Genomic DNA, 15,535 nt, shown 5'->3' with positions numbered 1-15,535 from the left:
AGGTCCACTTATACATAAAAGCACTAGAAGGAAAAAAATACATAAAAAACATGAGCAAAATTAAAACACAAATAGTAAACTAGGAAAAATCTGTCAAAAATACAAAAGACAAAGAATTAATACCCTTAATCATAAAGAGCTCAATGAATGTAATGAAACTATTAAGACTCCTTTAGGAAAATGGGCAAACAAAATGAGTAGATATCACAAAGAATAAACACAAAAGGCTAATATATATTTATATTCACTCTATCCTCAATAGTAATCAAAAAGATAAAAATTAAATTATATCATTTCTCACCTTCCAAATTAGCAAACATTTTTAGAAAGGAACAATAGCAATAATATTTTCTCTTGATAGAAGCATAGAGGAGCATTCCTCACATTGCTGGCAAGTTAACCTGGCATTATATGAAAAATTAGAAGCCTCAAAAAATTAGTACCAGGTAATTTCACTTCCAGGAAACTAAGGGAATAACAAGGGGTATGGATCGTCCCATCCTTGTGAAAAGCCTGAACCAATGCAATGATTCCCCAAAGCAGAGAACTGTTAAATAAATTATAACGCAGATCAAAAATACTATGCAATTTAAAACAAGGATCTTAAAAATCTTTAATAATATGTCAGGTGAGAAAAGCCAGATATAAAACTATAGTTAGAGAATAACCCCATTTTGCAAAAATGAAAATTGAAGGAAGTGTACAAAAGTTTTAAACATTGTTAGATATTATTTTTAAATGTTCTGCATTGCACTTTTCTAGCATTTCCAAATTTCCTATAATACATAGGTATTACTTTTATAAAATGAGAAAATAAAGCTTATTTAAGGATCTTGCCTACGGGGGGGACAAACTGGTGGCTGTGTTGGGACTAGAGGTGCCCTTGGGATCCAGGCGGAGGGTGCAGGGAGCCTGACTAGGGCAGTGGTGGTGGAGGGGAGTGGAGGCCCCCACCCTACTTAAGATCAGGATCAACAAGATTCTGACTGACTAGACATAATGAAGGAGAAGAATCTGGGTTGGTATCTAGGTTTCTGGCTTGGGCACCATTAATAAAGACGGGGATACATGAGGAGAAGCAAGTTTGGAGGAAAGATGATAAATTCTTTTGGACATGCTGAGGATCAGACACCTGTTAGGTACAAGATTTCCTTGCCCACCCCCAAAGGAGGAGCAATGCTGTGATGGAGACTGGCTTTCCTGTAAGGCTAGTGAGCAGAACTTCCTCCTGAATAGAAGGGAGCTTGGCCAGCATTCTTCTCCTCATTGCACCTTTGGACTCTTGTCTTCCCCGTTGACAGAAAGTAGGCATGAGGTGGCCTGGACAGTGTAGTCACCTCTCTCCAGCTATCTTTTCTTCCCATGTGTCAGGAGCATTGGCCAGAACACTAGAAGCTTGGGACAGGCCAATCCATTGCTTCCTCCTTCACCATCTCTTCTCCTCCTCCTCTTCCACTAAAGGTCTAGGGACTGTCTTCCAGAAAACCTGACTTCTCATTCTTCTTAGCAGCTGGGCCCGAGAAGGCCTGGGGAGCCTGCCCAACCCCACTCTCCCCACCTCTAGACCCTGAGCAGACCTTTCTCACTCTGCACACTCCTTCAGCCCTTTTTTTTTTCTGGTGTTGGTATATGTGGCCTCTTCTCCCACGGGAGTTGTCAAGAGCCAAGATACAAGTCTAAGATTCGTGGGAAGAGCAGAACAGGCCTTAAGAGAACAGCTTTGGCTCAAGATATTCAGGCCCACCTGGTCAACAAAGGATTGCACCCCTTGCACCCCTCATTGGTCTAAACCTTTTCTCTGGAACTCTCTATTGGGGTGAAAGGCCACAGCCTCAGTGAGAAAATGCACCATTTCTGGCTTTGCTTCTTCTGTGCCCATGTTTCAGGGGGACCTCTTGGGCAGGGATGATTAGGATAGGACATGATATTCTTGTGTCCCCTGGCTAGAACCCCAACGTCACACTATCTTTGCCTCACAGAGACTTCCAGCAGGGTGTGCCGGGCATCTGTGAACTCTAGAGGAGCAGCTCAGGAGAAAGGTATGCGGCAGAGGCAGATGTGGGGATCAGCAGCATGAACCACGAGAGCTGAGGTGCTCAGCTAAGGAAGATGTAACAAACAAGAAGAGAAGAGAGCCAGGGACAGACTCCTAGGGAACACCACAAGAAAAGGGACAAGCAAAGTAGATTCAGAAAGACTAGCCAGAGACAGGAGGAAAAAGAGACAAAAAAATTGATATAAAAAAGCTAAGAGAGAAGAAGCCAAATAGGCAGGATTAAATATCTTCAAAAAAAGGTCTCAAGCAAGGTGCTTATGCACTATGGGAAGATAAGCACGTAAGCAAACAAACGCTGGGCAACTTACTGCAGAGCTATGAACAACAGGCTAGGGAGGACAGAAGTAAGCTGGCCGGAAGGCATCACAGAATTGACAAATGAGCGGGACCTTGAAGAATGATAGGAATTTGCCAGGGAAAGGTCTGTGCCTGCTCGGGCACACATTCAGGCCAGGAGAGAGAGGATGAGAAAGCACGATGTGAAAGGACTGGCATTCCAAAGAGATCAGACCTAAGGCCTCGCTGCCCCTGCTCGCTCTAATCTGGCCAGGCTCCAGCCCTGGAAGAACCCGACTGAGGCATCTAATACCAGGCTGGGAGTACTGCTGGAGAAAAATCGCCCCACTCTGCGGCCTGGCGCCACAGTAAGTGGACGGGGTCAGACCCCATGGGGACCTTCAGCACCAGGCAGCCATCCTGTCATAGTTCCTCACTTAGCATTTTTCCTAGTATCCATAGTTGCTATTTCACACCTTCTCTATATTCCTCTAATGCCCCCTTCACTTCTACAGTTGCATCTTCCTTCTGCTTCAGAGAAAATAGAAATCATCAGATGAGAAGGGCTGCGATTACCAGCACTGAATCTACATCTGATTTGCATACATCCTATTCTCCCTTTCTCCTGATCACCTAAGGCCAACCCTGCCCTGCCCCCCACATTCCAGGTGGATTATTCCCTCCCTCATTCCCTACCTTCCACACCTACTCTGTCCTTCCCTTTGACGTCCTCTAAAATGGTAAAGTCTCTGTCACTAGGGAAAAAACCCTCTCCCAACCTCACCTCTTCTCCTAGCTTACCATATTATCTCATTTTTCTTCTCCAAAACCAAATGGAGTTGTTTGCTCCCATTTACTAGCTCCACTTACCCCCTGCTCATTCTTTGAACCACTGACATCTAAAATGTGGCCCTGCCACTTCAATGAAACTTCTTTTTGTTAAAGTCACTAGCTACCTCCTTAGATTTAAATCCAAAACCACATCTCAGTTCTTATCTTTTGACTCCTCTGTAGCATTAGCCATTTCTGACCAACGATGCCCTTCTTGGAGCATTTTCTTCTCTTGGCTTCTAAGACATGAATTTCCTTGCTTCCTTCCCCTGTGCTGCTGCTCCTTCTCGGTCACCTTCACAGGCTCTGCTTGCTTTGTTTGGCCCTTTAATGCTTCGGGGGTCTGGTCTGAGCGGTGTTTTCTTCCCAGGGTACATACTCTCCTGGAATGACCTCATCTATACCCATAACCTCAATTTTGCTAATGACTTCCAAAAATATTATCTTCAGATCTTTTTCCTATGCTTTTTTTTCAATTGCCTCTTGGACATTCCACAGGCACCTCAAACTCAGATTAAAACCAGAACACAGGCCGGGCACAGTGACTCACGCCTGTAATCCTACCACTCTGGGAGGCCGAGGCGGGAGGATCGTTTGAGCTCAGGAGTTCAAAACCAGCCTGAGTAAGAGTGAGACCCCATCTCTACTAAAAATAGAAAGAAAATTAGCTGGACAACTAAAAATATATCTAGAAAAAAAAATTAGCTGGGCATGGTGGCACATGCCTGTAGTTCCAGCTACTTGGGAGGCTGAGGCAGGAGGATCGCTTGAGCCCAGGAGTTTGAGGTTGCTGTGAGCTAGGCTGATGCCACGGCACTCTAGCCCGGGCAACAGAGCAAGACTGTCTCAAAAAATAGATAAATAAATAAATAAAATTAAAAAATAGAAAACAACAAAATGAAGGTGATATGGGGCAAAACAGAACCCTGAGGACAGATGCGTTGAGTTGGACATGATCCCTGACCACAGGTGGATGTCCTGAGTCCGTACGTGGGTTAAGCATGCAAGAGGGGAGGGAGGCTGAGAAAGCAGAAAAAGACTTAAGAATGGTCAGCACTCAAGTGCTCACTGAGGCCTCTAGCAGTGATGGAGAACAAGAACAGAAATCTGGGGGAGGAAAACATTTAAGAAGTAAGGCAAGGGAAAGGAGTAGAAAGAAACGGTCGGGGGAAGTTAGGGGAAGCTGGAGCATGGTGCTATGCAAGCCAAGTGGGTAAGAGTGTTTAGAGCTGGGGTGAGGCCAGCTGTGTCAAATGCAGAGGAAATTCACACAGAATAAAGATGGAAATTAGGGGGTCTATGGTGACCGGTGATTTCAATGGTGACTGGAGAACATGTTGAGCTGCGAGGTGATAAGGACTAAAGGGCAGGTGAGACATTGGAGACAAGGAATACGAACTAGTTTTGTCAAGAAGTTTGATGGTGGTAGAAAGGAGGGGGACAGGAAAGGACCTGGAAAGAGATTAAGGATGAAGAAAAGTTTCTTCCTTTAAAAAAATCTTTACCATAACCTGGTAAAAGAGAAGGAGCCAGGAAGGAAGGAGAGAACAATGACGTACAAAAGGACGGTTGTAACTGGTAAGAATCAGCCTAAATGAGGGGAAAGATAAACCCCTCTCTGAGCCAAAAATGAGGGGTGCAATAACAGCTAAATTGAGAAATGCAGAAGAAGGAAGGTGAGGATAACCTTGTCCAGTGGTGGCTTTCTTGCAAAATGAAGGAAAGGCTAACCTCTGGGATTCATGGAAGATGAAGTGGGCCAGAGAGCATAAGAAGAATGGTAAGAGGTTAGGAAACGGAGGTGACTAGATGTAAAAGGATTATTCAGAAATCATGTATTTGTAAAGCCACCATTCTCCCTGCCAGACAGCTTTTCTCCAGCAGTGCTTGGCTGCCCGCTGGCAGAGAAAGTGTGAGGGTGGATCCATGCAGGACGGCAGGCAGGCTAGATGGATGCAGTGGACAGAAGTGGGTCTGAGTACTCGTGACTCCTGGTAAGGGTGTCCCTCAATTCATTACATCTGTCGAAGCTGGGAAAAAAGAAATGCTATGTGGGGTCCAGGAGAGAAGCATAACAGCAAGGAGTCAAGAAACCTGACACCAGAGAGATCCATGAGGATGGAGAACAGGCTTAGTGGCGGAGAGAGAAGCAGACATATTTGTCCTTTTCTCATCTTCCAGCTTCCCAGTTCTGCAAGCTGATTAAGTTTCCAGCCTATCTTAGCCGTCATCATATTTCCAGGGCCTTCCCCAAAAGGAGTACTTGATCAAGCTTGCCTGATTGGATGAAGGGAACTGGGATTTGGCAAATTATAGACTGTTGGCCAAATCCGGCTCACCATCTGTTTTTGAATAGCACATGAGCTAAGAAGGTCGTTTCATGTTTTTAAGTAATTGAAAAAAAATCTAACAATACTTTGTGACATATAGTAACCGTATGAAATAGAACACAGCCACGCCCATTTGTTTATGTGTTGTCTTTAGTTGCTTTTGCTCTACAATGGCAGTGAGTAGTTGTGACAGCGATTACACGGCCTACAAAGCCAAAAATATTACTTGGCCCTTCACCAAAAACATGTGCTGACCTCAGAACCAAGGCATGGAGTTATGAGCGAGAATATAGGTGGATCCATCTAGTGTAGTCAGAACGAACTGTGTGCATGGTGGTGGTGTTTTTCTGACACACATAACTGGCTTCAAATACAAGAATAAAGTTACTTCTCCATAATTTCACCATGCACAAGGACTCTAATTTCTTACCAGCCAGTTACTTGGAATCTGAACATGAGTCCCTTTCAGCTGCACACTGTACTTTAGGGACATGACAGCCCGATCCCAAGTGCTCACCTCCCAGCTCTTGGTTGTTGGCTCGCTGAAGAAGTTGTCGATCATATTCAGTTCTTCCTTTTCCACCACCACAAAGCCTTGCTCTTTGGCATCTTTCCCATAGACATCAGGAGACCACTGAACAAAGAACGTGTACAAATGATCCACCCTGAAAAACACATTTGTGATAGGCATCAACACCAAGCCCACTTTCCTGACAGACACTAGTAGCGACTTGGGTACAAAAACCATCTTTTCCCTGCTTGGCAAATCCATTTTGCTAATTGGGAAATTTCGCACTGTCAAGATTATCTCTGTGAGTGGCCTTCTAAACTCAGACAAATAAGAGCCAACAAATCAAAGCAGAAGTCCACAGGCACCGAGAAACTGTTCAAACTGTCCTTCAATCTTAGGGAAGGATCAAGAGATGGGACATAAAACTGAAAACTACAATGAATGTTTTTTCCTCATTAAGTCTTCATTTATTGGATAATTGTGATCATTGTGAAAAAAATGTAGAACTGAAGCTTTATCTGGGAACAAAGAGAAATAATACCCAATGGGTCTTTATGTATATCAAAGTACTATTAAATTATAATTTTAATAAAATAGCTTTGATAACTAGAAAGTGTCAGAAATAATACCAGCTATTCTCTTAATATTAGAAACAGACCCCAGTTTTATCGACACAGGAAAGTACTTTGCTTCCAATTTCTCTGTTCTCTTACATACATTGATTGTATGAAGGTTCTGAAGCATCTCTCCAGGCTTAGTCAATGGAAATATGATTAGTTCCTAAGCAGAGAATGGGAGCTCTTGGTTCCAGCACCTGCAATATCCCCCAAGGTATGACAGTCACAAGCCCTCTGACCTTAGATTCTGCACCATATAACCGTCACAATAGGGGAAAGGGCAGTGAGTAGGATCAAATGATTCTTAAAGTCTCTTCTAAATACAAAATAATAATTCCAATTTGAGGCTACTGTTTTGGACAATGTTAACTTATCATTAATTTTAAAATTTATAATTATGTAACAATATTATAACAATAAGACTAAAACAAAAATAGAAGTAATGCACACAATTCTGATATTCCAATAGATCAAACTATTTTTAGGTTTCCACATTCCTATTTGTTCTTGTCCACATGTATACACAGTTTATACACAGTTTTCTTTTCATTGTAATCAGAGCCAAGACCTTAAGTGTCTGTGGTATGTAACACTACATAATACGTGTTTACCACGTTGCTAGTCTTTGTACTCATTTTTAACATCCACATTTCATGAAATTAATAAGCCACAATTAGTCTGTATTCCTATATTGTCAGGATATTTAGCTTGTTTCTATTTCTTTGATTATATGAATGATGTTGCAATGAATATCTATACAATCTATGCCTTTTACCATCACTTGAATTATCTCCTCAAGATCCGTTCCCAGAAAAGGGATTACTGGGCCAGAGGACATGATTTTACAGATCATGATTTCTCTTGCCAAACTGCTTTTGAAAGCTGGCTAGTTTACTCTGACATCAGCACTGTAGCTTGTGTTTAAGTTTCATTAACAACCTTATTCTTTGAAAAAACAAAAAGAACTTAATATATATAAGTTTTACCCACCTCACTGTGCCTTTCTTTGAGTGCTAACATTTTCAGTGTTTGAACATTTTCAGTGTTTTCTTCCTGGTTGGAGCTTTTCTTTTGTGAATTGGCTCTTTTTGATTTGTGGCGTCAATGTTTTTCTTTTCAATTTCTGGGAGCCTTTATGTAATGTGAACATTAACCACTATCAAATGGGTTTCCAAGCTGTTGTTTCCCTTTTTGTATTAATCATGTCTTTCCCCCCATAGCAGAGAATTACCAATATTCATATACTTTAAAGATATATTTCATTTTAGATTTCTCCTTCAAAACATGAAAAGTTATCATCCCACACAAGGTGTGTATCAGTGTATATGTTAATATTTCTATTAAAAAATAAATATAGATACTGATAGATGCTATGATTACACATTGGATATGACGGTTACATTTCAACTTGGTGAGGCCAAGATACCCAGTTTTTGGTCAAACACCAGCCTATATGTTGTTGTAAAGGTATTTTTAAGATATAATTAACATTTAAATCAGTAGACTTTGAGTAAAGCAGATCACCCTCCATAATATGGGTGGGCCTCACCCAATCAGCTGAAGGCCTTAAGAGAAAAAGACTGAGTCCATTGATTAGAGATATTACATAACATATAAGGGGGAAAAAAAGAAAAAGGCTGAGGTTCCTTAAGGAAGAAGGAATTCTGCCTTCAGACTTTCTTCAAACTTGATACTGCAACATCAACTCTGCCCCAGTCTCCAGCCTGATAGCTTGCCCTGATAATTCCAGACTCGCCAGCCCTCACAACTGCATGAGCCAATACCTTAAAATAAATTCATCTCTACATATAATACATGTCCTATTGGTTCTGTTTCTCTGGAGAACCTTGACTAATCCAATGGACTATTCTGAAAGACTACAAAAGAAACTGATCAAAATGGTTACCTCTGGGGAATAGAATGAAGTGGGGAAAAAGACATTTTATATCATATATATCTTTCTGTAAATTATTTTAACATTTGGAATAGGTAGTACATTTATATCATTCAAGCATCAAAATTCTATTTTTTGTTGTTGTTCTTGAGCCAGAGTCTCACTCTGTTGCCTGGGCTAGAGTGCCCTGGCATCAGCCTAGCTCACAGGAACCTCAAACTCATGGGCTCAAGCAATCCTCCTGCCTCAGTCTCCCAAGTAGCTGGGACTACAGGCATGCGCCACCATGCCTGGCTAATTTTTTCTATGTATTTTTAGTTGTCCGGTTAATTTCTTTCTAGTTTTTAGTAGAGACGGGGTCTTGCTCTTGCTCAGGCTGGTCTCAAACTCCTGACCTCAAGCAATCCTCCCTCCTTGGCCTCCCAGAGTGCTAGGATTACAGGCATGAGCCACCGCGCCCAGCCCAAAATTCTATTTTAAAAAGCACATAATGAGACGTTTCCTTCTTACTCACATCCCTGTCCATCCCAAGCCCCATAAATGACCACTTCATTCATTCATGTATTTGTAGTACTATTTATGCAGATATATAAATCTATATCTCTTTTGTCTTCCCTTTATTATTATTATTATTCTCTACCTTGCTTTTTCACATAACAATATAGCCTAGATATCTTTCCTTACCAGTATATAGACAGCTTCCTCATTCTTTTCTTTCATAGCTACATGGTACTTTACTAAGTGAATTTACCATAATTTATGTAATCATTCTCTGTAGTTAGACACAGTTGTTTCCAAGATTTTGCTGTGAGGAATTAACCTTGTACGTGACTCATTTCACATGTATACAGGTGTAGCCACAGGACATAGTCCCAGAAGTGGAACTGCATTGTCAAAGGAATAATTCATTTATCATTTTGATATATAACACCATTGTTCTGTAGAAGAATTATTTTTGCCCTCCCACCAGCAATATATATCTTTTTTGAACCTCTGAACTGTTTTTACCATGTAGTATGAACATCCTTATCAAAAATTAACTTCAAAAGTCTGAAACAAATCACCACTCCAGAGAGGTCTGTTAAGTATATAATTTTAACTCTCAGTTTTTTTAATAGTTAAAAGTTTAGTTCATCCTAAATAGATTTTAGAGTAGAGTTGAGAACCAAATATGCTTCACTCTAAATTTTGGAAAAGGAAACACTTATTATGTGCATATCCACATTGGATAAAATCCACGGGCACAAATGGCTTCCTAATACTTGTTGCTAGCTTCCTTGTGAGTAAAGGAAAAGCAGTCCCTCCTACCTGGGAGCCAGCTGGTACTACCAGTCAGGCCTCAGTGTTGCTAGGAGCTGGCCTAGCATTCAGGGCTATGCCTGGTGTTCTCCTATTGAGTATAACTTCATAAAACACAAACATCAAACAAGGCCACTCTGTGACAATGATGAATCATGACAAAAACAAGATCACTCTGTAATCATATCTGAAAACATGCAAACACACGAATGTTGTCTAGCCACAAAAATGACCAAACATCCCCCTAATCTGGATAATATGAATGATTATGTTTCTTTACCAATTATAGCATTAGTCTCTCTAGTCTTCCCTCCTAGATAAGATCTAATAAAATAGCCAATCATAAAATTACTTCTACTTCCTGACAGCATCCCATTTAGGGGACAGTGCTGCTTCCTCAAGTCCTCCCCTACCGCAAACCTAAATCCTCTAACTCCTCTCTAACACCCTCTTACTGAGCTGACCCCTGGTTCCCTATAGTGTGTGTTCTCCCTTATTGCAAGCAGTCAACCCAACTTGTTCAACTGCAGGTAACATGTTCCTCGTGGTCTCTGCCTAATGGGTGTTGCTTCCTTTGAAAACAGTTCTTGTGCAGCCACTGTGTGCCAAGGACCCTGTCTTCATGGAGCTTACCTTCTGGAATATTAGAACTGCATGCTGGATATTAACTAAATCAATGAATTCTCCTTAGATATAAGGGAATGAGGGCTCTGAACTCAACCATCAGGATCACAGCCAGAGCTAGATCTCCTGAGGTGGCAACCAGGGTTCTTTCTTCCACACTACAAAGCTCTCCCCTTATTCTACATTGATTTCTGGACCATTTCCCAGTTTATTTCCTAGTTATGACATAATACACATTTTTATCACTTTTTGGACCCACTTGCCATGAGGCACTTGCTCATTTGTCCTCTAACATTTTACCCTCGTTGGGGAATTTGTCATACAACCATAAACACTGAGTGAAGAAGGATATGTTCTGAGAAATGTTAACAGTTCATGCTGTTGTGTAATTTTGTGCAAGACTGCAAGGGAATGAGAAATGAGTTGCAGATGTGGAGTTAAGGTTTCGTTTCTCCTTAGGCATTAAAAGAAAATGTAAAGTGTGAAAAGATCAATGAAGATTTTAGGGAGAGAACCTATCTGTCTTAGCAATTGCCAGTCATTTCCCTTTCTGGTGACAGACATTAAGTTGCTCAGGGAGACCATTTGAACTATCCTGTGTAATTATACAGATGTAAGTAGAACTTAATATTTTGAGGCGGGGGGATATATTACAAATGACTGGGCATTCCTTGCTTGATGAAGACAACTAGTTCCCACAACCAATTGGGAAGGTGGATGAGGTGGAAGATCGGAGAGAGGGAAGGTTTGTATAAGGTCCAAAGGATTTCCCGAGGAGGAACTGAATGTCCAGTATCTTTTCTTTTAAAGTTCAGTATTATTAGAGCTTCCATAATGATTTAAGCTGGTCCTCACTGAGATAAGGCCACAGGAAAAGACAACGCCCCTTTCTTCATCTCGTTGTTCCTGCAGGGAAACTCTCCAAAGGGGTTGGGGGAAATGGTTGGGTCTTGCCATAATCATTTTAGAAGCAGCCACATTTGGGCATGGTGTGCTGCTGATTCTGCAACTTAGACCAAGCCTTGCCCTGTGGGCATGCTATGGTAGGAAATGCTGCCCATGTATATGTGTGGGTGGCTTACGAGCTGTAATAAGTGCAGGTGGGAAGGAAAGGGGTGGAGTGGGCTGCTTAATTTTGGCATGAAGCACTCGTGGCTGCCAGTGCGTTTTCTTTAGAAGAAGTATCTCAGCCGAGGGCAGGAATCTGGGGTGACTAGGTAATGGGCATATCCCAAGAATATTCTTTGGGATTGCTGGGTTTTCAGTGAGTGGTAAACCAAGGCACTGGGGACATAGCACATGAGGAAGGTCTCTAGAGAAGAGGGAAAGGCATTCTCAAAATATCACACAATAGAGGCCTAGAGTCACAAACATTTTAACACCAAACAGAGAAGCAACCTTATGTTTTAACCAATGCTGGTGCAATATAACATACCAGCTACCTAAAAGGAAAAGCTGTGATACCCTGCCTCAAGGATCTTAAACTGCACAATAACTCTATGAGCCATGTACTACAGTGCCCAATTGAAACGACAAGGAAATTGAAGCTCAGAAAGATTGAATAATGTGCCCATCACCCCATCCCTGGAAATGTTCCAGCCATCCCAAGCTGCCCTTTTTTTTTTTTTTAATAAATACTAAACTCCAAGGGGGCAGGTACATTTTTGTATCTGTCCATAATCAGATGTTTCATATCATAGTACAGGTCAATTACTTCCTTGGTTTTGGGTTTTATTAATGAAGCTGAAGTAGTATTAGCGAGATGTCTCATGTGGCCCTTGGGGCACGTGAGGCCCAGCCCCTGTTTCTGCTCCTTCTGCTGGCAGACTCCTGGCACTGCCCTTCAGGCCCAGTCAGTGCTGCGCTCCGTGCTTGGGGGGGCATAGAGGGGCAGCAGCCCTGAACACCTGCCCCCCGCTCAGGCCATGGGCTCTGTCTCTGCAGCCAACAGTCACCCCCACCTTGGGAAGCCTCAGGGGAGGTTCTGCAATGGGGTGTCCAGACGGGAAATGTTCGTGACTTTCCTCCACACGTCAGGGCACCAGCACACCCCGGCTTCCCTCAACAAGAGCTTCCCGCAGAGCATTCCCTCATTCTCTCACGCAGAGAGGACCCTCATGCCATGCCTCTGAGGGAAAAGTAGAAGGAAGGAAGAATAAAAATGGCCTGTCCCTGAGAGAATATTAAGATTCTTGTAGAATCAGTTTGCAGATCACGTGGAAGCAATCAATGTCCCTCTTCCCAGCGTACTTCTGCTCCATTCTCTATCTTTTGTTTATGTTATTTTTACTACTTAAGTGGGGAGGGAGAGGATGTGACTTCATCTTTTTTTCCTTCTAGATTAGAAGTGCCTTAAGTTTATTTCACCTAATTCTTGGAAGGCTACTTTTTGGCTAACTGGGTTTTCCTAGTGTTTAGTTTCCAGAACTCACCCCTGCCTTCTGGAAACAGACTTCAAGTCCTGAAATTCCCCTAATTGTCCCCCTGCCTTTCATCTCGCCCACTCCTTCCTCCTGGCTCTACCAGTTCTCGCCCACCTTGAACTCTGCTCCTCTGCTTTCCCCAGCTTAGGTGCCCCCTGCATTCACACACTTCTGGGCCAACCTTTCCAACTCACCAGCACCTGCTAGAAGCCCACAGTGGTCAGTGAGCTTTCTGTACCTGCCCTTGCAAACACCCTCTCACACAAACAGAAACACAACCATCTTTATAACCCGACTTGGGATGACGAATGTTGCTGGGTTTGCTTATCCATGTTTAAGGGGTTCATAACCAATCAAAGGCACCTAACCTTGGCTGGGAAAAAGCCTCTCTTGGTACAGCTCCATAACTCACCTGTAGCTCCTTTCCTATTCCACATAGTAGCTATTCCAGACCTCCCCTTTCTCAGCTCCAACCCCACTCTCCTACCTGCCCCTCTCTGAATGGAGATTCTATTCGGTACCATTCTTAGAATGCGCCCCCTCTACCATCTCTCTTAGCAACCTTTTCTTCAGAAGAAGTAACTTCTCTCTCACCTCCTCTCTGCACTTTTGATATTCCCACTCCTTGGTGAATGTCCTCCATGATTTCTACCCACCACACTCATCCTTTCCATACCTCTAACTCCTTCTAGATCCATAAATCTGTTTGCATTTCCTCGCCCTTAAAAAATAAGTTTCTGGATTTTGTTTCTTCCTAAAGTTCCTGCCCATGCCTCACTTTCCCTTCAGAGTGTCTTGTTAACATTTGGGTTAACAGATCTTCCAACTCCTTTTCATTCCTCAATTCTTCTATTCTGATTTTATTCACGATTTTGTATAAACCTTTTGTCAAATCAAACCTGGCTCAGATGCTTTCTGGCAAAGGGCAGAATTTTAAAATCTTGTTCCTTCCCTCACCCTTTAGTAAAGCTGATTTTCTCAAAAGTCACCAACTGTGAAAACCAGCCTTATCTCAGCCATCATTGGTCTTGTCCTCTGATAGCCTGTTGATGGCTTTTTTGGCACTTCCTTAATGACTCATCCTGTGGTCTGGATGAATCACTGAGCTTCTCTGGGCCTCAGATGCTTCCACACCACCCAGGGCCTCCTGCGAGCCAGTACAATACCTTTCCAGTAATCACAGCCACTCTGGCTGCTCACTGCTCCTGAAGCAGTGGGCGTGGAACCCATGAGCAGAGAACTGGGTCAGGTACTGGGTCCTGGGAAACTAATACTGAAGGAGGAAGCAGAAGTGGTCCTGGGAGGAGGCCAAGGAGAAATAGCAGAGAGGTGGAAGCAATCTTATCAAATGCAAACCTGATCACGTCACCAAGCTGTGTGAAATCCTTCCCATGTCTCTCCCCATAGGTTCTGGAATAAATTCAAACTCCTTATGGCTGCCCGGGAGCTTCATTTTGTGCCACTCTCCAAAATGCACTCTCTGTTCCAGCCATTGTTCTGGTATCTGTGCCAACACCCATTTTGGCTCTGTACTCACACTGCTGTTTTCTTTTTTAAAGTAAGAGTGATGAAAAAGGTGCGCCCAGTGGAGAAGCATCTAAGCTTGGGGTTCGGGAAGGCTTCCCAGGGGCCATGGTTAAACTGGGTGTTGAGGGAGGCAGAAGAGTCCATTACAGGAGGACGGGGAAATGGCATTCTACCAGTGCAGAGACTTGAAGAGCAGGGGATGCCGTGATGAGGTCAAAGTGGACACGGCAGAGAAAAAGAAGGACAATGCAATTGGGTCACTGGGGATCTCTGACAGAGAGTCTGCAATGGGGTCAGGGCTGCTGAGATGCAGGAGACCCAGGCTCTGCCTCAGAGTGCTCAGGTGGTGGGGAGTAAACAACCAATCCTAATACACACATTTGGTGAGCATCTGAGCTGGGATGTCTGTGTTGAACAGGCACTCAACAGGCAGGGGAGGGATTCCTGATGGGAGGAATGAAAAAGCAAGACTTATCCTTTGCTTTAATGGCAAGGCAGGAGATGAGAAGTAAGAAGCTGGAGGGGGTGGGTCACTGGGTCACAGAAAGTCCCAAGCATAAAGTGCTTGGACCTCATTCTGAGAACACTGATTCCTGGAGTGTGTCAGGGGAAGCCCCAGTGTCTTTAGAGGGTACAAAGAACATATCTGAAGATTTATGTATGTATTGAAAGGGTGTAGTAATAAATACAACCAGCATATATTGTATTTCTGATCTTACAGATATTACTGCTCGGAAAAAGGCTAAGTTAAAAAAAAATGATGGCTTGATTTAAATCCTTTAAAGACAACTACAAAGTAAACAGTAGCACAGATGGTGTACAGATCTAGGGATATCTGTGAAGGAAAGCAGGTGTGTGAACAGTCGAAGCCTGAGAGGCACTCTGTAGACTCTGGGAAGCAATGCCCGCAGCTCCAGCAGGGATAAGGCATGGCCAGATCTGTGGTTGAGAAAGATTGCTATGGAGCCAAGTAGGGAGGACCAGGAAGAGATAGGACCAAATAGAAATCATGACTTTGTTGTTATGGCTACAAAATCGATCCAAGCAGGAGAGGATCAAGGCCTGACCCCAGGTGTGGCAGAGGGCATGGGAAGAAACCTGCCATACACACTTCACCAGGCACAAAACCAATCTATCCGGTAACAGT

At 43.0% G+C, this 15,535-nt stretch overlaps 1 protein-coding gene across 4 annotated transcripts in view; it reads right to left on the bottom strand.

Moving 5' to 3' along the window:
• Positions 1-15,535, bottom strand: part of NCOA7 (nuclear receptor coactivator 7) — a 134,290-nt gene that overhangs the window by 13,657 nt on the left and 105,098 nt on the right. For all 4 annotated transcript variants that reach the window (XM_045544305.1, XM_045544306.1, XM_045544308.1 and 1 more), the window contains one exon: positions 6,011-6,158. In XM_045544305.1, coding sequence (XP_045400261.1) covers positions 6,011-6,158 — 148 coding nt within the window. The remainder of the gene's footprint in view (positions 1-6,010; positions 6,159-15,535) is intronic.

The sequence above is a fragment of the Lemur catta genome, chromosome 2 (genome assembly GCF_020740605.2).
Source record: "Lemur catta isolate mLemCat1 chromosome 2, mLemCat1.pri, whole genome shotgun sequence".
NCBI lineage: Eukaryota > Metazoa > Chordata > Mammalia > Primates > Lemuridae > Lemur > Lemur catta.
The sequence above is the reverse complement of the archived record's forward strand: the minus strand, read 5'-3'. Positions and strand labels throughout refer to the sequence as shown.